General features: G+C 36.5%; 1 protein-coding gene across 4 annotated transcripts in view; it reads right to left on the bottom strand.

The window, feature by feature from the left end:
- Window positions 1-4,822: 4,822 nt before the first annotated feature.
- LOC150085475 (ATP-dependent 6-phosphofructokinase-like) overlaps window positions 4,823-22,641 on the bottom strand; it is a 499,449-nt gene continuing 481,630 nt past the window's right edge. For all 4 annotated transcript variants that reach the window (XM_090374056.1, XM_090374057.1, XM_090374058.1 and 1 more), the window contains one exon: window positions 4,823-6,351. In XM_090374056.1, the coding sequence (XP_090230182.1) occupies window positions 6,186-6,351 (166 nt within the window). In that variant the 3' untranslated portion in view covers window positions 4,823-6,185. The remainder of the gene's footprint in view (window positions 6,352-22,641) is intronic.

Genomic DNA, 22,641 nt, shown 5'->3' on the forward strand with positions numbered 1-22,641 from the left:
TTTTTTTTTTGTTAGTTGTTGGCACATCGGCTTCTGTGGCCATAATGCACCTCCCAAGGTTTTTGCATTTTACTCTGATCCAAGCCCAAGGCAGGATTCGAACCCACGACCTTTGGGTTGCCAGGCAGGCACTTTACCCACCTGCATATAGCTAATAATAATAATAATGTGCTCCAGCATGAGAGACTTCATATGAAAAAGTACAATAACACTATGCCTTATAATGTGTGACTTTCAATGTAATCTTTATAAATTGCCTCCTTTTCCATTTCAAAGATTTTATAAACATATCAGGTCAGGAGTGGGCTCAGTTGTGTTTTACCTGTTGCTATAGATTTTTGCTGGTTAAAATATTCATTTCACATACTACTGAGATAGCATTTCATACAAAACAAACCAAAAGTCAGATTAACCTGGTCTCCTTTATGCCATTTAACTGAGAGTTAAATGCCATACACCATACATACTGTTGTATTATATATATATATCTTTTATAAATATAATAATGTACAAATGTAAGTACATGAGCATTAAATATATGAATATGAGCATATGTTTATTATCTACACATAATAATTTTAATACATAATACAGTATATCACAATTAATTGGACTAGCTGTGGAGTTTTTATCAGACTAGAATAGGTTATTTTAACTCTATATTTTTATTATTGGCAGTTTTGGATCAACAGAGAATGGACCCTTTCTAATAACAATATTAATAATAAAAAAGAGAGAGAGAAAGAAAGAAATAAAATAAGTCACTGAACTAGTAAAATATTTTGCAAATCATTTTTTATATATAGTATATGGTCTCCAATGAAGTAATTCAATGCACTGGTCTTGGCACTATAGCAAAACAATCACAATCTGAATATAGTGGCCTCACCTATTTTCTCATTTGCCACTGTTGTTGCTTAATCCTTGACATACTCTTATTAACTGCCCCACTATGTTGTCATGTGAGCTTTTATCCATATGGTTCAAGTCAATAGCCAATAATTATAAAACCTAAGCATGCCATAGTTGGCATATTCACTGACAGAAAAAAGGCTACAGAGAATGGAAATACAGTCGGACCTCTCTTTAATGAACTTCCATATTGCAAATTTTTCTATGTAGTGAACTTTTTTGATTTCCCCTTGGTCATTACATTGAAAATAGCTTCCCTATAACAAATAAAATTTCCATATAATGAACTGATTTCGAGAGATCTGGGTATGCATTGTTTGTGCCTCTGGCCTTTAGGCAATAGAGCTGATGCTGTAGAAAGCACAAATTAAGAGCTAAAAGGATTAAGAATTAATCACTTAGCTTTTAATAGCTAGAAGGTTTAATTCTTAAGAGCATTTCACAATTTAGTGTTGCCCGTAAAGCATTTACTGTACCAAGAAGTCGTGCTGGTCAACTGCTATCTGTGTGTCCACAGTCATTGGCAAAGATTAAGGAATATTCCCTGTCTCTGTATGGTAGGTACAAGTTTGTCCCTAAATCAGTTTTGTTTTAGGCTGCTGTGCAAGTAACCTTACAATGTCTAAGAGGAAATCCTTGAGTGTAGTGGAAAAAGTGGAAGTGCTTAATAGTGTAGATAGATTGTTTCCTGTTTTTTTAACAGTGAATGGCTGTAAGCATACACTTACAGCCATTCACTTTAAAGAAAAAAAGAAATCGCTTTAAAATTTGCCAGTATTGTGTCAAGCATTCTGGTAAAAATGGTGTTTTGATTCTTAAACTGTTTGAGGAAATGGGACACAGTCAAAAGCCTGTAAGATGCCGATGAAGCCATTTTTAAGTGAGTGAAGTTGATTCGAGACAAAAACATGCCGATATCAGGGTCATTAATAAAAGAAAAGGCTATGGAGTATGCATATTTTTTTGGGCATAAAACTTTCCAAGCCAGTTCTGGTTGGCTGGACAAATTTAAAAAGTGCAATGGCTTACTCAAAAAAAAGTTATTTATGGTGAAAGTGGGATTGTAATTGAAGAAGACTGTACCCATTGGAAAGAAACAGTTTTGAAAAAAATATGGAGGACTACAAGTCCAAAGACATATTCAAAGTTGATGAAATGGGTCTATTTTTTAAATGTTTGCCGAATAAGGCACTGACTTTTAAAGGTGATAAATGTGTATGTGGTAAAAATAGTAAGAAGAGAATTACAGTCTTGGTTGGTGCATTTGGTAATAGACCCTGATGTTTCAAAGGAGTAAGGTTGTTATTGTATGACAAGTGAAATTTTAAACAGTGTATTTTAAAATTCAACAGAAAGATGATGAAAGAAAACAGAAAAAATTGCTTTGATTGTCGACAACTGCCCTACACCTTCCAACTCAGTAATTTCAAAACTTACAAGTGTGAAGCTTGTTTTCTTCCTTCTGAATAGTTCGTCTTAACTGCAGTCAATGGACCAAGGCATTATCAAAAATTTTAAAATGCACTACCAAAGGCTCATCTGGAAAAAATTATACTGAGAATAGAAACCAACCAACCTATAGATTTGCAGATGTGCATATCAGAGTAGACAAAAGTTTGGAGTCAAGATGTGACGGAAACAACGATTAAGAATTGTTTCGGAAAGGCAGGTTTGCTAAAACACCAATTAACAGTGATGAGAGGGATGAACTGCTACAAGGCACTGAGCAATCTTGGGAAGAGCTCCAAGCGAGAGGTTTGATCAGTGGAGAAATTGTTCTTGAAGAATTTCTAGGAGTTGATAACGATGTCATAGTAGCTGAATATCCGAGTGATTTTTGGAGATTATTCAAAGAACTAGTAACAATATCGATGAGTTGTATGAAATTGAGGACAACGAAGGCAATATTAAACCTTCAAAACATGAAAGGTTGGCAGCATTTGAAACTTTGTGTCGAGGCCTTCAGTGTGAAGAAAATGTGCCAAAAAATATATCTTGAGTGCTTAAACAAATGAAAACATTTTTATGAATGATGTTCAGTAAAATCTAGTGTACAACAAAAAATAACCAAATACGACATAATTCTTAAAAGTGTACTAATATATTGTGCGCATCATGTAAGTAGTAATTTCTTAATGTGTGTATTAATAAATTAATTGTTTTAAAATGTTAGAAAATTTTTTCATTCCCACTTATTTCTGATTTATTTCCCATATTTTGCTATATTTCTGATTTGAATTACAGTATTTTTCATTGTTGAAAAGGTCATATTTCTTTATAACGAAATTTCTGTATAACAAATGTTTTCAAGCGAACAATTGATTTTGTTATATGGAGGTCCAACCGCACATTAGTTAATGTATGTAAGGCATTATATTTCAGATGCATTAGCAAATAGTAATAATTCATGACTAATAACCCAGTATATGGATAGCTATGTGATATGTGTAAAAAAAAATAACTGTCAGATTTCTACTGGTGCAATTTTAATGAACTTTGGGAAGGCTTGATAAATCATTCTAAAAGGGTCAAATATAAAATTTCATGAAAATCCATTCATTGAGAGTCAAGTTATTATTAACAGTGGATGTATAAAGAAATACTGACAGATTTTTGTTGGTCTGATTTTAATGAAATTTAGGATGACTCAACAAGTGTCTCTATCAGAGTTTAGTATAAAATTTTATTAAAATTCATCCACTGGGAGTTGAGTTATTATGTGTAGATGTATGGACAGACAAAGGAATAATTGCTGAATTTCAATGGGTCCAATATTAGTGAAATTTAGTATTGCTTGAGAAGTTTTTCTAAAAGGGCCAAATATAAAATTTTATGAAATCCATCTATTAGGAGTTGGGTTATTATATGTAGATGGATGGTCAGATAGACATACAATAAAGACAGTAGGCACTTTATGCATATATGCTAAAGCACTTACAAATAACTTGATCTTGCTAACACCAGGCAGTCCACATACAATTAAGGCAAAAATTTAACAGTAACAAAGATCACGTGTTACATGCTTTCTTTTGCCATCATTACAAAAGGTGAGTCTATTTTGCTTCTACCTCTGAAGTTACAACTGACCTTTGTCTCAAGAAACAGATGGATCAGTGTGACAAGGCTTTCAGTCTCACCACTCACCTCTTCTAACCATCTACTGTCATTTACTGACATCTATTTTTTGAAACAATCTATTCAAGATTATTAATTCTTTTCCTCTTAAAAATAATAGTGAAACTGATTGAACCATAAAAAAGAGTCTTCGGTCTATCAAAAAACAAATCTCATCTAAACAGCATTAAATCAAAAAAAAAAGTTAACCTGGTTTATATTGATATTGCTCCTGCTTCTGATTCTGACAATCTCATGTACTTTATTCTCTGGAACAGTGCTTTCAACTTAGTGGCATTCCCTTTGCCTTCATTTTAGATGTGTTGAGAAATTGACCTGTTTTCCTCTCATTGAGCAATATGGCAATCATAGATTGGTAAATGCTGTTGTCTGAGAGACTCCCCTCCCCATTCTCTTTTTTTTACAGCTTTACTTTTTCCAACATGTATCCTGTGACCTTCAACATGTAATCTTTCAACATTTTCTGTATTATGATGACACTAAAATCAACAACCTCTTAATACTCTCTAATCTCTCAAACATCTTGGCTAGTTTCAATCTTAATATTAATCCTTCAAAAAAAAAAAAAAAAAAAAAAAAAACTTGTATATATTAAACAAAAAGAACAGTTTTCTCTCTCATGTTATTGATGGAATTTGATTCCCTTTGTTCCCCATCAAAAATCTTTAGTGCTAAAACTATTTTTTGCCTATTATGTGCATATTCTGGGCATTGGCATTAGTAGAGGCATACGATGCAAGAAAGCAAGCTTATACAGCATCAACTACTTAAAAAAAAAAAAAAACCTTCCCATTTCACCCATCCATTCATTCTAAATGTTTGTTTAGTTCTGCCTTGAATTTATTTAAGCTATCAACTTCCTCAACAACGGATGGAAGTTTGTTCCAGCATTCAACTACCCACTGGGTAAAGGCAAATTTCCACCATCTATCTGACAACTGTCTTTCCTCAATTTCAGTTTATGCCCCCTCAAATTATTACAGGGGCATATTGACTACATAATCGCTTTTCCTTCTCTTATGACATTGAGTCTATTGACATTCTCCTCTATCTTTTTTTACTAATTTTTCTTGATTTGACTTTTTTTTCTTGGCTTGACAGCTTTGTCTGACCTTTTCATTTTACCGTGAAGTACTTCTATTTACTACTACTACTACTTTGCCTACTTTTTTGTGCATTGTATTCTTAAAATAATGGATATTATTTTAAGAATACAATGCCCAAAAAAATAGGCAAATGATTGTTTAAAGTCATACCTAAATGTTTAATTATCGGTCTGTGTACACTCCATTTACCTATGGCTAGCTAGAAGACTGGCTTCTACATACCTATTGACACGATGCTTTATGAATGTGATTTTTCATAAAAATTATGTTTTCTTTGTGACTGTTATAAAAAACAATTGAACACTATCAAGTGCATTGCTACTGAGTTCTGTATCTAGCAAATGGCCTTATTCATTACTATGCAATCCTTACTCAGTTATGTAGGATTACAGATAATATATAAATGCAGAAATATGTACAGGAGGAAAGTACTTGCATAGTAAAATGAAACACAAAAATTGCAACGATGTGCATAAGTAATTTATATATAGTGCAGGAGGTAAAAAATTAAACCATATTATATTTGAAGAAGTGAAACACATATACTGTTGATGTAGTGATACATACAATATTTGAGCTCATCATAGTGTCAAGAGAATCCTGGTTAAAATGGAATGTCAGTAAGGTGAAGGTTACATAATAGAAACTTTACTATATTTCAGAATGAAATGACATTGTGATAGCATACTGTAGGTAGTCTTTCTATCAAACTGCCAAAAATATATTAATAAATATAAAAAATGGAAAAAAGATTTAAAAATATGCAACATACTCTCTTTTGTAACAATACTTATTAATACTTTTTTGCTTGAGAACAATCTAGAAAGCATATTTGCTATAAACTTTTTACACTCTTTAAGAAGAGTGAGAAGATTAAAGTTATACATGAGCAACACCAGTATATGAATTCTCTATCAAATAACATGCTCATTAAGTTAACTGATTATAATTCTTGGTTATTAAAATTAAAATCTATATTGAAAAAATTCTCTAAGTGTTTCTCTTTCAATTGAAAAATTCAGTTATTTTAGATTACTCAATTGCTGCAGCTACTTCATCTATATTTTCTAGGATAGGTTTTTCAATCTCTGAAAGTGAAGGTGTAATGCCCTCCTTGATGAGAAAAGACACAGGGGTTGCAAGAGCTCGTAACAAAGGACGTAAATGTAACCACCACTGATGTTTGGGAACACGTTTCCTGGCAAATAAGATATATCATGTTAACTGAGTTTTCAATTTATCTTCATTAAAAATAAATAAAATAAATAATTTCAGATGGAGATATTCGATAATTATACAATTTCTGGATCATATTTTTGAGTGAGTAACAGAAACTGGACTCAACTGGGATCTCAAATGAGTTTATATCAAAACCCATACTCTCAAAAATATTTAGACATAGCTATTTTAAAGAAAATAAATGTTAATTTTGGAATATATTAATAACACAAAAGATTTTATTAAGTCTAATCTTTCATTTCAGTGACAGACTTGAGATTTCTCAGAAATGAATTTTCAATCAATTTACAGTAGTAGGCAGTTAATATTTTGCTCCACTCCATCAAAGCAGTCAAAATATCTGTACAGTTGAAGGCAGCAGCATTGGCCATATCCTGATCAACATCACTGTTCAGAAATTAAGGAGCCTACATGTTTGACTTGTTAATCAGAACATATGTAACTGTTCTGAGCTATAAGAGAATTCACAAAGTGGTATGCAAAAAAATCCATCTCCACAAAAATGCTACTGCACAGATGGTATAGAATGGTCAATAGAGACATGTGATGATCCTAGGCAATACAGCTAATGACCACAGTTCAAATGTGAGAAGTGGTCCCCACACTATGACATCTCTTCCTCTGGACATCACTGTCAGGATGACACACTCTGGAAAACAGCATTTCCCATCTCTGGTCTGAGCTCTTCCCACTTCGCCCGAACAACATGTGGCACAGTTCATTACTCCACAGACTCTTTTCCCAACATTTCAGAGTCAACAATGGAAAATGCACTACTCCCCAAGAATGAAACAAAACAAATCAAATTTTCAGTTTGATTTGTTGGCATTAAGTTTGGGAAGTGGACTGCAACACTAATACAGAAACCACAGCTATGCAACTTTCTGCAAATATTGGCATACACTTACAGCCATTCTTGTTGATGCCGCAATCAAACCATCAACCATAATCACTGACACCACCTGATTATAAAGTAGTCAGTGTCTGCCACAGGGAAATCACAGTGAGACAGAGGTTTCAGATTACTTTACCATTCCATATCGTTTCATTTGTTGGTTGCAACAAGTTTTTCAGAATGTAGATATTACATTAATGTTCCCTTCACATGAGAGTTCAGGTGCTAATGAGGAAAACATGGGAGTCAGGCATAATTGATGGTTTCTACATTCAGAAATTGAATAATATCATGTACATACTAGAAAAAAAGCCTTGAACACTTGAAGACTGGTTTAAGTTACACTTTATCAAAATAATAAAGTTTAACACATAAATAAAATACTAATACAGACATAAAATAAAGTGATAAAATACATAAAATGGTTAAAAAATATATAAATAATAAAATAGAAGCTTTCGGGGTGAGGTGTCCCTTCATCAGCTGGTCGGTGAATGGTGTACTGAGTATATACATTGGGTAAAATAACAGAAGCCAACTGGGCATAACTGTAAATCACACCTCCAGAGCCGGTAACGCAGCATTACACATGCGTAAGGAATGCCAGCACTCATCACACTGTAATATGGCAGACTCCATAATGGGGTGCATTAGCACTCCCCTATTATGATGGATCTGTACATGCACCCCATTATGGAGTTTGCCATATTACAAGTGTGCCATTATTTCAGTGTGATGGGTGAGGCAAAATAGGAAGGGTGGGGGGGACAAGAGTCATTCTCCTTATAAAAAGCAGCCCGAGTATAATTAAAGCATTCCGAGATTTGAAACTTACATACAAGTGCAGAATCTGTATGGTGTACTGAGTATATACGAGTGCAGAATCTGTATAGTGTGAGACTGCCAGAAGCAAAGGGAAAATGAGAGTGAGGGTATCCTATAGGCCAGAAGATTGTGAAAAGTATGCTGAGAGCTTCTATATGCAGACAGAATGTGCAAACAAGTGTTAATGCTTCCTTATGGGCAATTTCCATTTGCTGCTTTTTAAATGGAACAAGAAAAGGGAAACTCACATGGGGAAAAAATTTTAAATCAACTAGATGATTATTATTTATATCGGCATATTAGGGAAAGTACTAGGAGCAAGAACATTATAAACCTCATTGTCATCCACAATCCAGACAGCATCATAAAGGCTAAAGGTTTCAGTCAGACAATTTTTGTAAATGTTTTCCAATATTTTCCAGCATTTGGCCTTCAAAGCAGCGACTAGTTTGGATCTGTTTTTTGGGCAGTCCCACCTCACACAGAGATGATCCAATTCATCCCAGAGGTTCTCTATAGGATTGAATTCAGGGATCTGGGCTGGCCATTCCAACTTTTTTGACACTCATATCCTCCAACCATTCCACCACAAAGCAAGATTATGACATGGAGTGTTGTCCTTCCTGCTGATAGAGGTATGAGCCTTCTCTGATATGTTGCCACAATGTAAAAAACACATGATTGTCCAGGATATCTTGATTGGACCTCAGAATTCACAGTTTTGTACAAAACAACCATTAGTCCCAGGGCAAACAATGAAAAACTGCCACTGTGAAACTTCATTGTTGGGATGATACAGTCTGGAAGATAGCTTTCTCTTGGAATCTGCCATGCCCATGCACAACTGTAAGACTGGTAGACTATGTACCATGACTCATCACTCCAAAGCACAGCTTTCCATTGGTTTATGGTCCAAGAACAATGGACCATACGCCAAGCTAGACAGGGTCTGGCATTAGTTGGGGTGATTAGTGGCTTGAGGATGGCTACACAACAGGTAACCCATATCATACAGCATGTCAGCACCAGTAGTGTATAATCATCTCACTGTGTATACTGCAACAATGTCAACCTGTATTTCAAGCAGACAATTCTTTGCAGGGCGTTCTTGTCATGTTCTGTTAGCTTTAGAGGTTTACTAGGTTGTTACATGAGTTTCAGCACCAGTCTGTTTCTGTTTGCAGATCACATCACTAATCGTTAACTTGGGAATTTTCAGTGCCATTGAAATTAGCATTATTAGTGGCATAGGATGCAAGAAAGTATAAGCTTATACAACATCAACCAAAAAAAAACTTCCCATTTCACCTATCCATTTACTCCAAAAGTTTATCTATTTCTTCCTTGAATCTATTTAAGCTATCAACTTCCATGACAGATGGAAGTTTGTTCCAGCAATGGTAAAAAAAAATTCATAGCTGAGTTGCAGGGGAATGAAAAGTATTAAAGCTTATAAAAGATATAAGTTGATCTGTAATAGTAACCGCTAGACTGATTATGAGAAATTACTTGCTAATAGAACAAAGAACAGGGCAAATTTTTGCAAATACAAAATGGAGATTCAGATCTTGTATCCAATATGGACCATTACGTACTGAATATGAGAAACTTATTAATAACCAAGCTGATGAACTGACAGGTACTTTGCATTTATCTTTACAGATGAAATATCCTTCATGGAGAGAAGAAACTGTGTATGTGTAGCCATGCAGTATGTAATTAGTAATACTGAAATTATTTATTATTTATTTACATGAGTTCATTTAATTTGTTTTTAATTTATTTAAATTAAAAGCACATTATTTATTCAAATGAGTTTTGAACCTAAAGGCAAGTAAGGCTCCTAGGGTTGATGACACATACCCAGTAATTTTGAAGGTATCAAGAGAATGCATTGAACCATAAAATTAATTACAAGGACATTGTTGAACTCAGGGGGAAGTTTCTTTGGATTTGAGAAGTGCGAGCATATCAACGATCCAAAAACACAGTTCTAAGAGTGAAGTGGGTAACTATAGATCAACCAGTCCAATTTCAGTGGCAGAGAAAATCATGGAAGCAATCATTAAAAATAGAACAATATTTGAAAATAAACAGCATGGTTTTGTAAAGGGATAATCTTGTTCAACCCTTCAATAGTTGGGTAGACAACAATGGTCATGACATCATATTTAAAACTGTTGCCCATGATTGGTACTTTTACCTGTCAGAATGAAGTTCTCAATTCCTTCCTATCTTATCCTAATTCACAATTTACCCCCTGTGATTTGAGGGTTAGCAATCTAAGTAATTTGAGGGCAAACTGAATTGGATAACAATAATCATCCACACAACCACTCTTCTTTCAATTTCAGAGTGCAGTATTCTTGTTCATTGTGTAGGCATATATGCATAAAGAACCTATTGTCTTCACCATGTCCATTTATACACTCCGGCCTAAAAGTTTGGAATCAGTGTATGACAAAGGTTTCATTAATTTTTTGAAATTAGCTATGACAATGTAAGGTTATATAAAAATAACCTTACATTACAACTACAAAGTATTTTAAGATTTTTTATTAAGCATTGAAAAATTTACAGCAAAATAAATACTGAAATGATCAATATTAACAACTATACTGATTTTTCATCAAAATATCCTCCACGAAATTTTATCACTGCTTTACACAGATATGGAATTCCGGCAATTAATTTTATAGTATTGTTAAAGTATAGTATAGTATAGTATAGTATAGTATAGTGTAGTGTTGTTTGTGCTTGCTGTGGTGGTTGACTGTAGTGCTTACAGTCAACCATCACTGTGCTTGACTATAGGCAGTAAACAATGTAGCACCATTTTTTTCTTCAGTTGATTGTCTCACATAAACTATATGCTTGAATCGCAAAATTTTGAATTTAGATTCATTTGTCCACAGTACATTTTTACACTTTTCATTTGACCAATGTTTCTTTTGATTTTCCAGTTTTAATAAGGGTTTTCGAACAATCTATGAGCATGAAGTCCCGCTTGTTTAAGACAAACTTTTACAGTGGATGTAGACATGGGAATTTCTCTGATTCTACTGAACTCAGCTCAGATTTCAGGTGCAGTGTCATTGATTGCATTTGGAAATCAGAGTTATGGTCTTATCTTGTGAGTCCATTGTTAATGAGTTAATCCTGATCATGGTGTTTCCTTTAAATTGCCAGTCTCCTTGAATAATCGAATGGTACTTTGTACTCCTTTAAATGAAACACCTAGTTTTTTTTTATCAGTACTTCTCACGGAATAACTTTCTTTACACAGAGTTATAATAGCACTTCTTTTTTCAAGACTCAGTTCCTTATTTCTTACCATGTTTATCACAAAACCTACACCAAACACTCTTTCTGAATGATGTGTATTTGATTTTAAAAGTTACAACTATTACACCTTAATTTATGTTATTGCAAAACACTCTAGAATCACCTTGCATGTATACCAATGCTAGAAGTATAGTAAATAAATTTGATGAATTGAAGTGTTGGTCAAGACATCAAAGGCGGATATTGTTGGGATATCAGAGACGTGGTGTCACACAGATATAAGGAATGCCGAACTGGAATTTGGGGAGTACAATGCGTACAGAAAGGATAGACAGGATAGGAAGGGAGGAGGTGTTATGCTGTTAATAAAGAAAAACATAAAATCAAAAGAAGTGCATCCAGTTGATATAGATGAACAGTGCACTGTTCAGTCAGTTTGGTGTGACATAAGTACTGCAAAAGCAAAAATTAGAGTAGGAGTGTGTTATAGGCCTAATGACTCGAATGAGTACAATGAACAATTGTACAGAGAAAAAGAGTGGGCTAGTAAATCGGAATGTCTTATAATGGGGGATTTTAACTTCCCAGATATTGACTGGAACTTGTGGGTTGGGCACTCAAACACTAGTCAGAATTTTGTGGATTTATTGGATGATTGTTTTCTGCAGCAGCATGTTCGAGAGGCAACCAGAGAAAGTAATACTCTTGATCTGGTTATCAGCAGTGATCATTCATGTATTAGGAATTTGCAGATAAAAGAACCATTAGGTGGCAGTGATCACAGTGTACTGACGTGGGATTTACTTAAAGATTTAATTACCATCAGGGGTAAAGGAAAGGGTTTTTGCTTCCGTAAAGGCGAGTACAGTGTCTCCGACAGTTTTTGAATTCTGTACAGTGGGATCAACTGACGATGTTACCAACAGTAAATTCTCAGTGGGAAGCATTCAAGGAATTAATCGTGGAAGCTACTAAAAGTTTCATACCTATTAAGAAATATTGTTCAAGGTTTAGGCCTAAATGGTTGTCAAATGAACTAATGAGACTCGTAACAGAGAATAAAAATGCATGGGATGCATATAAATTATCAAGCGACTCAGAAGCCTATGGCAGATATAAGTTAATCTGTAATCAGGTCACAAAGGAGGTTCGGCAGGCGAAGTCAGATTACGAGAAATCCTTGGCAAAAGATGCTAAGAAAAACAGCAAGGATTTCTTTACTTATATAAACTCTAAAAGGAAGGGGATGAATCTGATTGGTCCACTTGACATCGATGGTTCGACTGTTGATGATCCTGCTCAGATAGCAAACAAACTGAATGAGTATTTTGCATCTACATTCACACGTGAGGAATTATTAAGGTTTGAAAATGGCAGAAGGTTATCAAATTGTAGCAGGGTGCTTAATGATCTTGTAATAACTGAGAGCAAAGTGGAAGAGAAATTGTTGAAGTTAAACGTAAGAAAAGCACCTGGGGTGGATGGGATCTATCCAGTTATATTAAAGGAGGCGGCAAAGCAACTAAGCAAACCCTTAGCCATAATTATGAGAGCATCCTTGGACTCAGGGGAGGTTCCCACGGACTGGAGATGTGCAAATGCATCCCCAATTCACAAAGGGGGATCGAAGGGTGACACGAGTAATTACAGACCAGTTAGTTTAACTTCTGTTCCGGGTAAAATAATGGAGTCACTGGTTAAAGATGCATTGCAGGATCATCTAGACAAGACTGCAGCAATAATTCAGACACAGCATGGGTTTGTTAAGGGAAAGTCTTGTCTGACAAATTTGATAGGATATTATGATGTGGTTACAAAGGAACTGGATGCAAAAAATAATTTTGATATCATATATTTGGATTTCAGGAAAGCTTTTGACACTGTTGTGCATGGAAGACTATTGTACAAATTGGTATTAAGGGTAAGTTGCTACAATGGATAAAAGGATGGTTAAGTGCGAGAAGACAGAGGGTGGTAATCAATGGTGCCGCTCTTCTTGGACTAATGTTATTAGTGATGTCCCACAGGGTTCGGTGTTAGGTCCACTGTTGTTTTGTATATTTATCAATGATATTGATGAAGGTATATCAGGCTTAATGTCGAAGTTTGCAGATGATACAAAGGTTGGCAGGGTTGTTAATGACAGTAATGGCAGTGTGCTACTGCAACAGGATCTAGATAATTTGGGCAGATGGGCTAAAGAAGTGGCAACTGAAGTTTAACCTTGACAAATGCAAAGTACTGCATATGGGTAGAAGTAACCCCAGAGAAACGTACCAACTGTGTGGTACTACACTTAAGGTGGTAGAAAATGAAAAAGACCTGGGAGTAATTGTGCAGTCAGATATGAAGTTCTCTGAGCAATGCAGACAGGCTGCCAGGGCAGGTCATGGGGTTTTGTCAATGATATATAGGAATTTTGCTAGCAGGGAAAAGGAGGTGATTATCCCTCTGTATAAGGCAATGGTCAGGCCACGCCTTGAGTACTGCGTACAGGTCTGGAGGCCTCATTTTAGGAAGGATGTAGATTTACTTGAGCGTGTACAGAGAAGGGCAACAAGATTGGTGAGGGGAATGAAGGGATCCTCTTACCAAGAGAGGCTTAAGTTCTGCAAACTGCAGTGGCTGGAGACTAGGCACCTGCGCGATGATCTGATTGAGGTATATAAGGCCTTGAATGGGTTGAGCACGCTGAATTCTGATGGGATCCTTCCACTTGTTCAGATTACGAACCTAAGGGGCCATAAATTCAAATTAAGAAAAGACAGATGTAGAATAGATGTGCGGAAATTTGCCTTTAGCCAGCGGGTGGTTAATTACTGGAACAAACTTCCATCTGTCGTTGTGGAAGTTAATAGGTTGAATAAATTTAAGGAGGAACTGGACAGGCATTTGGAGGGAATGGTGTGATTTTTTTTTTTTTTTTTTTTGGCTGATGCTGCATAAGCTCATACATTTGCTTTCTTGCATCACATTCTACTACTACTACTACTACTACTACTACTACCTACAATATTCTATAATATTGAAACAATACTCCCACTTTCTAGAATATATTTAATAAAAATTGGTAAACAGGTTGGTCCTATTTTAATAAAAACTTTGAAAATTAAAAAAAGAAACACGATTCCAAAATTTTATACAGGAGTGTATGTCTGTCCATCCACACAATAATGTGACTCTCAGTGGATGGAGTTTCGTGAAATTTTATATTTGGCTCATTTAGAGATTGTCGAACCTTCTCAATTAAAATTTAAATGATATAAATCTGGAATTATTTATATATATATTTTTTTTATCTATCACATAAGTTATTCATATACTGCATATTGTAACTGAATCACTGACTATTATGTTTGTTGCCAAGCACTGACTGGAAGAATGAATGTGCAGAAATAAAGTGTTCTTGGAACACAAATGGGGGGTGGCATTGTCGAGGCTACATTATGTCAAGGATCTGAGTATATTCTTACCATGTATACGCCATATCCAAAAATTTCATTACTTCATACAGCATGTTCCCCCACACACAAACGTTTTCATACTAATGAATACACCATAAATTGTCAAACTAATAGAGTAAGCTTATCTGCGAAAAGATCAAAATCTCCCACACACTTCTTAGTTCATTTCACAAATATACGTGGACTCAGTTCTAATCACAACTATGTCCAGTTCCACTTGCAGTCTGCCAAACCCCATGTACTTTTTCTGACAGAATCTCAGTTATCAATTGATTCAAATACTGCTCATCTCAGTTGCCTATATTATTCACTGTATGATTCCTTTCGCCTCAAATGTGGTACTTGTGCATATGTCCATTCCGATATTCCCTGTCAGAGAATTGATAATTTGGAATCTCCTCTCTTTGAACTTCTGTTGCTTAAAATCTCTCTACCTCATTGTGTCAAATTCATCTGCTGCCTCTACCATTCTCTCAACTCCACTAATTACTTGAAGCTCTTTGACTTCGTCTCTTTGCAGCTTGACTTTCTTGAGTCCAACTTTCCTAACAGTGAGGTAATTTTCCTTGGTGATTTCAACGTTCACAACTCCAGCTGGCTTCCGTTTTCTAGTCACACCGACCCAGCTGGTTCGGTGTGACTGAGGCTGAGGCGTTTGCAATTTCTAATGACCTTGCACAGATTGTACATTTACATACAAGAATACCTTGAATGGGATGGCTGCAGGAGAGAAAGCAGAGGACTGTAAAATAACAACTACTACTCTTCAGATTGGACTAGTGTTAGAATTGCAAATGATATCAATGTTGAGAGAGTGGTCTATGACCAGTAGCAAGCAGTGCTTCTTCTGGATGATTTAGATAGTCTTGAGGGATGGTCATAAAGTGAGAGACATGTTACAATGCTGCAAAATGCAAATCTTTGCTCTTAGGAAATAGCAATCCCAAAATGACATACATTATGAGACGTTGAGTTAAAGAGAGTAGAGAATGAGGAGAGAGATTTGGGGATTACTTTCCAGCCAGAGGCCTCCATAGCCGAGTAGTCAGGAGCAGGAGTGCAGTAGCACACGCTCTTTGAGTAGACCGGGGTTCAAGCCCCGACTGCTAAATACGGTCGATCTGCCAACCAGCACTGGACCAGCATGGAAGATTATGGTCCCGAAACAAGGCATACTGGAGGTGACTACCCAGGTGCAAACCAACGTAAGCAGGGGTTTGAAGTGTTCCGTCCATGACACATGGAGGAATGCTGCCCCTGTGTTACCAAGCAATACTAGGTGGTAGATGACTCTCATCAGTTGATGCAATACCACCACTTTGCTGATTGGAAGCTTGAAATGGTAGAACCCAGGTTTAGTCTCCAAAGCAAAGCTGCAACAACCCACCCATCTCTTCCATCATATGTAGTATGATTGATGGTTTGGTTTTTTTTTTTTTTTTAGGAGCATTAGCAACTAAGGCTATATTGCTCCGGGATATGCGGTGGTCATTTCCTGACCTTTCCGCATCCTCCGTATTTGGTGGTGACGGGCTCGAACCCCGGTCTATATCAAGAAGCGTGTGCTACGCACTGCTGCTCCTTCCCACCTGGCTACGGAGGCGGCTATGATTGATGTCTTTTTAGATTATGATGGACATCATGGAGAGATCCAATCTTCCTTATTTTCGAAGTGTTCACATGCTGGCTGCATAATCTAACTGCCTCTACTCAGCCATAGAATGACTGGAGGGAGTCCACGTAGTGTGTATGTTGGGGGGGGGGCCCTTGTCAGGGACATGTTACATCAGGGAGCTGGGTATATTCTTGCACAATATGTAAGCCATATGTATCGAAAAATTTCTTAACATCATGCAGCATATCCTCGCCACCTTTTCTTACTTTTATATACACCATGAATTGTCGAACTAATACCACAAATTTATCTGTGAAAAGATCTAAACCTACCAAACACTTCCTCATTCATTTCATTAATATACGTGGTCTCAGTTCTAATCTCAATGATGTCCATTTCGATTTACAGTCTGCGAAAACCGACATACTTTTTCTGACAGAATCCCAATTATCGGTTGATTCAACTATTGCTCATCTCAGTTGTCGTAATCATTCCTGTACAATTCCTTTCATTTCAAAGGTGCTACTTGTGCATATCTGCTCTGATATTCCCTGTCAGAAACTTTGTAATTTGGAATCATCTCTTTCTGACCTTCTTTGGCTTAAAATCTTTCTACCACATTCGGTCAAATTCATCTGTTCCCTCTATCGTTCTCCCAACTCCACTAATCACTTGGAACTCTTTGACTTCCTCTCTTTGAAAACTGAATTTCTCCAGTCCAACTTTCCTAACAGTGAGATAATTTTTCTTGGTGATTTTAATGTTCACAACTCCAGCTGGCTTCCATTTTCTAGTCACACGAACCCAACTGGTCGAGATGCTGAGGCTTTTGCAATTACTGATGACCTCACACAGATTGTTCAATTACCTACCAGAATAGTAGATAATCTTAACTACACAGCCAATGTGCTTGATCTTTTTCTCAGAAACAACCCTTTTAAGTACATGGTTGAGGTGCGTGGTCCTTAGGGCACTTCAGATCACAACTTGGTGATGGTCTCTTCTCCAATGGAGCCTTCCTCTCGTGGACATTCTCAAACTTGTGTTGTTTGCCATTACAAGAATGCAAAATGGGATGATCTACAATGGTGATGTCCAACCTATGGCCTGTGAGTAATTTTTATATGGCCTGCACAGAAAATAAACTAAAACAGCATTTGAGAGAGTCACACCACTGCGTGTACACGCATGGAAGCATCAAGCTCGACTGTGTCAAACACGTAAATGTAGTTCAGTTCTTTTCATATTGTGAAATTCTACAATTTTGATATAACTTGTTCATTGAATTGAATTAAATAATCAATTCCTAAAACTGTTCCAAAAGAGGAATGTTGATTTGGTGTGTCATGTTTTAAATCAAAGGACTGAAGACTATTTCTTCATTGAGTATGACGAAAAAGCAGTGTGTTTTGTGTGTAAGGAGACTGGGTCAGTTTTTAAAGAATATAGTTTAAAGCAACACTGATTCCAAGCATAAATCTTATGATCAACATAAAAGAAAAAGAAGTGCTCAAAGTTACAAAACGAATTAACAAAAAACAAAACACACCGAAAACGTATCAGTCAAGAAATTTAAAAACGTATCAGTCAAGAAAGAATCGTTATCAAGTTGTACATTTGATCGCTTTTGAAAGTAAACCATTCAGTGATGGTCAATTTGTTAAATGGTGCTTTGTTAAAAATTGTGAAAGAAATTTGTTTGGAGAAAGGAACAATGATACAAGACATTAGTTTGTCTCAACAAACAAGTATTTGAAGAGTGGAAGATATTGGAAATTGTTCCAACAACTTCTGCAAAACATAAAACAAAAAAAATACTTTTGTGTGGCACTGGATGACAGTACTGATGTAAATGACAGCCCAACTCCTTATCTTCATACGTGGAATTAATGATAATTTTATATCAGTTGAAGATTTAGCTGATAAACTATGCACTAAACAACTACAGGTGAAAATATTTTTGAAAAATTTTGCCAATCTATTGAAAAGTTAGGACTAAATATTAAAAACCTTGTAAGAGTCACAACTGACCGTGCAAAAAATGATTGGTGATAACATTGGGCTTATGGGTAGAATAACCAAGAAAATGATATATATCGGAGCTGAACCTTCGAATGGAATTCACTGCACTGTGCATCAAGAAGCTCTCTGTGGGAAAGCATTGGATCTCCAACATGTTACGAATGTGGTTATTTCAACTGTAAATTTTATAAGATCACATGACCTTAATCACCGTATGTTTCAACAGTTTCTTTCAGGAATTGAAGTTGAATACGAAGGTATAATTTTACGTGGTGCAATGAGCTGGCTTAGTCTTGGTAGTGTTATATCGTTTCTTTAAATTGCATCATGAAATTGATATTTTTATCATAGAAAAAAGGAAACCAATAAAGCAACTATCAAATATGGAGTGGCTGCTTGATCTTGCAATTCATACAGACATTTCTAGTCATTTCAATGATCTTAATTTAAAACTACAAGAGAAAGGAAAATTGGTCTCTGATTTGTATAGTGACATCAAATCATTTCAGAATAAGTTATTATTTAAATACCAAATTGAGCAAGACAATTCAGTTCACTTTGAACATTCTACTGAGCTTTTTTTTTTTTTTTTTTTTTTATGTAAACCCCAAACACGAGAGGTATTAGAACCTATAGTACTTAGTACCGTGCATGGGTTGGAGGTTGAGAAGACGAAAGAAGATATTTGTTGACATTCGACTTGAACTTCTGTAGACTGTAATTTTCAGGAAATACGTATGAAGGAAGGTTGTTCCAGAAAACGGCAGATGAATGAATAAATGAGGAAGATAAAAAGTTTTTCTCTTAGTTTGAAGTTGGATAGTAAATGAATGTTGGCTGGTGACGGCACGTGTTCGGACTGTTTTGAAAGAGAGAGCAGGAATTATAGAAGCCAATTCAGAAGAACAGTGCCAATGGAAGTATCTGTAGAAGAGGCATGCAGCAGAAACAGTACGTCTATGAGAAAGCAAGTGGAGAGACTCTGTTAGAGTTGAATCATTAATTAACCTAACTGCCCTCTTCTGAATGGAATCAAGAAGCCTGAGAGAAGTTTTGGGGGCACCACCCCAGATGTGGGAACAATATTCCATGGCAGGGTGGATTTGCGATTTATACAGAGTGAGCAGCTGTTTGGAAGAAAAGTAACACCGAGAGGAAAAGAGAAAACCAAGTTTTTTAGATGCAGAGGAAGCAATATTTGTAATGTGTTTGTGCCAAGAGAGATTAGAAGTCAGGGTAATGCCCAAAAGAGATATATCATTTTGCCTAGAAATCGGAGTGTCACCAAAGATAAGCATAGGAGCAGCAGAATCCTTTTTGCGAGATATAAGACAAGACTGAGTTTTAGAAGTGTTGAAATCAACTAAGTTGTCTTTGCCCCACTGGAGAATTACTTAAAGATCGGCATTTAAGGAATTGGTAGCAGATTTTCGAGAAGTTGATTGAGCAGGACAACTTTTCTCAAAATGGAAAGTGGAATGCAATGTGCTATCATCGGCAAACCTATGGATAGGATTTCCAGCCAATGGAAGAAGGTCATTAATATACAAGAGGAAAAGAGTGGGGGAAAGAACTGAACCTTGGGGGACACCGGCATTAGTGGAGAAGTTAAAAAAAAAAAAAAAAAAATTTTCTGTTTATACTCCGGCACGACAACCAAGTCAGTAGAGTTTACAATAAATCGTCAATACAAATATTTATCGTATTTAGTAGTCACGGGCTTGAACCCCGGTCCACTCAAGGAACGCGTGCTATGCACCCTCGCTCCTGACCACTGGGCTACGTCAGTAGAAGACAGAGAGCCATCTACCATCACCCTCAGTGAGCGATCAGAGAGAAAACTGGATAACCAATTACTAAAAACAGTTGGCAAACCATAAGATGGAAGCTTGTTTAGAAGACCTTTATGTCAAACATGATCGAAAGCCTTTGAGATGTCAAGAGCAACTACTTGTGTTTCACCGAACCTTTCCATTGAATTAGTCCATAAATGGGTAACATAAGCCAGAATATCACAAGTGGATCGACACTGGCGGAATCCATACTGGCGATCGTTGATCAGACGGAAAGTTTCTAGGTAGTTTAAGAGTTGGCAGTTAATTGATTTCTCCATTACTTTAGAAAGAGTAGAAGTAATTGCAATGGGACAATAATTGGATGGGAGGGATTTGACACCCTTTTTAGGAACTGGCTGGATATGAGCAAATTTCCAAGCAGAAGGAAAAACACCTTTGGAATAAGAAAGTGAAAAAAGGTGGCAAAGAATAGGAGTAAGTTCAGGAACACAGGTTTGGAGAACAAGAGGAGAAATACCATCAGGACCTGGAGCTTTCTTAGCATCAAGATTTGTCAAAATCCTTCTGACATCCTTTTGACGGAAGACCACAGGAGGTACTGAATGGAGTGTGTTGGAATGGGAGGTGTTTTACCAAGATCATTAATACATGAGTTGGAAGAAAAATGGGATGCTAGCAGGTCAGCTTTATCCTTGGCTGAAGTGACAACAGAACCATCTGGTTTGGACAGAGGTTGGTGCAGAGATGGGCAACAGTTCCGGCCAATAGCTTTGGCAAGAGACCAGAATGCTCGGCTACCATTAGAGCAAGAAACAAGTTTTCTACTCTTGGCCTGTTTGAACTCTAGTTTGGACCAATTAATAACTGCTTTACATTTGTTGCGAGCTTTGGTGTAGGCAGAAAATGAAACTGAAGAATTAGAAACAAGCCAATTACAATATGCAACATTCTTCTCTTGAACAGCCTTAGCACATTTATTGGGACGAGATTTTAAAGTGGAGTGTGCGATAAAGGATTCCATTCCTGCAAGAATAATTTCACTGACACGATCTGAGCAAACGTTGATATCAGAAGTTTTGAAACAGTAATCCGACCAAGGAAAAGAAGAAAAGAAATCTCGCAGGTCATCCCATTTTGAATTCTTCTAATGCCAAACAACAAGAGGTTCGGAGTAGCCATGAGATGAAGGTTCCATTGGAGAAGAGACAATCACCAAGTTGTGATCTGAAGTGCCTAAAGGACCTCTCACTTCGACCGTGTACTTAGAAGGGTTGTTTGTGAGAAAAAGATCAAGCGTATCGGCTGTATGATTAGGATTGTCCGGTATTCTTGTAGGTAAATGAACAATCTGTGCAAGGTCATTAGTAATTGCAAAAGCCTCAGCATCTCGACCTGCTGGGTCTGTGTGACTAGAAAACGGAAGCCAGCTGGAGTTGTGAACATTAAAATCACCAAGCAAAATTACCTCACTGTTAGGAAAGTTGGACTGGAGAAAGTCAAGTTGCAAAGACAGGAAGTCAAAGAGCTCCATGTGATTAGTGGACTTTGGAGAACGGTATGAATTTGACACAATGAGGTAGAGAGATTTTAAGCAGAGAAGATCAAAAAGAGGAGATTCCAAATTGCCAAGTCTCTGACAGGAAATATCAGAATGGACAAGTACCACCTTTGAGGCGAAAGGAATCATACAGCGAATAATTTGGGCATCTGAGATGAGCAGTAGTTGAATCAACCGATAAATGAGATTCTGTCAGAAAAAGTACATGGGGTTTGGCAGACTGCAAATGGAAATGGACATCATTGAGATTAGAATTGAGACCACGTATATTTGTGAAATGAATTAGGAAGTGCTTGGGAGGTTTAGATCTTTTTGCAGATGAGCTTGCTCTATTAATTTGACAATTCATGGTGTATTCAATTGTAAGAAAAAGTGGGTGGGACATGCTGTATGAAGTAATGAAATTTTTGGATATGGCGTACACGTGGTAAGAATATACCCAGATCCTTGACATAACATGGCCTCGACAATGCTCCATGCATACACACTACTCGGATTCCCTCCAGTCACTATCTGGCAGAGTAGAGGTAGTAAGATTATACACTAGCTGATCCGGAAGCCTTCTAGAGAGTTACCAATAGGTTCGGTCCAGTGTACTAACTAGCGGCCGGCCTGCGAACACCGTTTTAGAGCTGTACCCTCAAAATGTAAGGAATATTGGATCTCACCAGAATGTTCATCATAACCTCAAAAGTCATCAATCGTACTGTATGATGGAAGAGATAGGGAAGGGTTGACTGGAACTTAGCTCTAGAGACTAAACATGGGTTCCACCACTTCAAGCCTCCA

Source organism: Mastigoproctus giganteus, chromosome 5 (assembly GCF_048544385.1).
Source record: "Mastigoproctus giganteus isolate SK-2022 chromosome 5, ASM4854438v1, whole genome shotgun sequence".
Classification (NCBI taxonomy): domain Eukaryota; kingdom Metazoa; phylum Arthropoda; class Arachnida; order Uropygi; family Thelyphonidae; genus Mastigoproctus; species Mastigoproctus giganteus.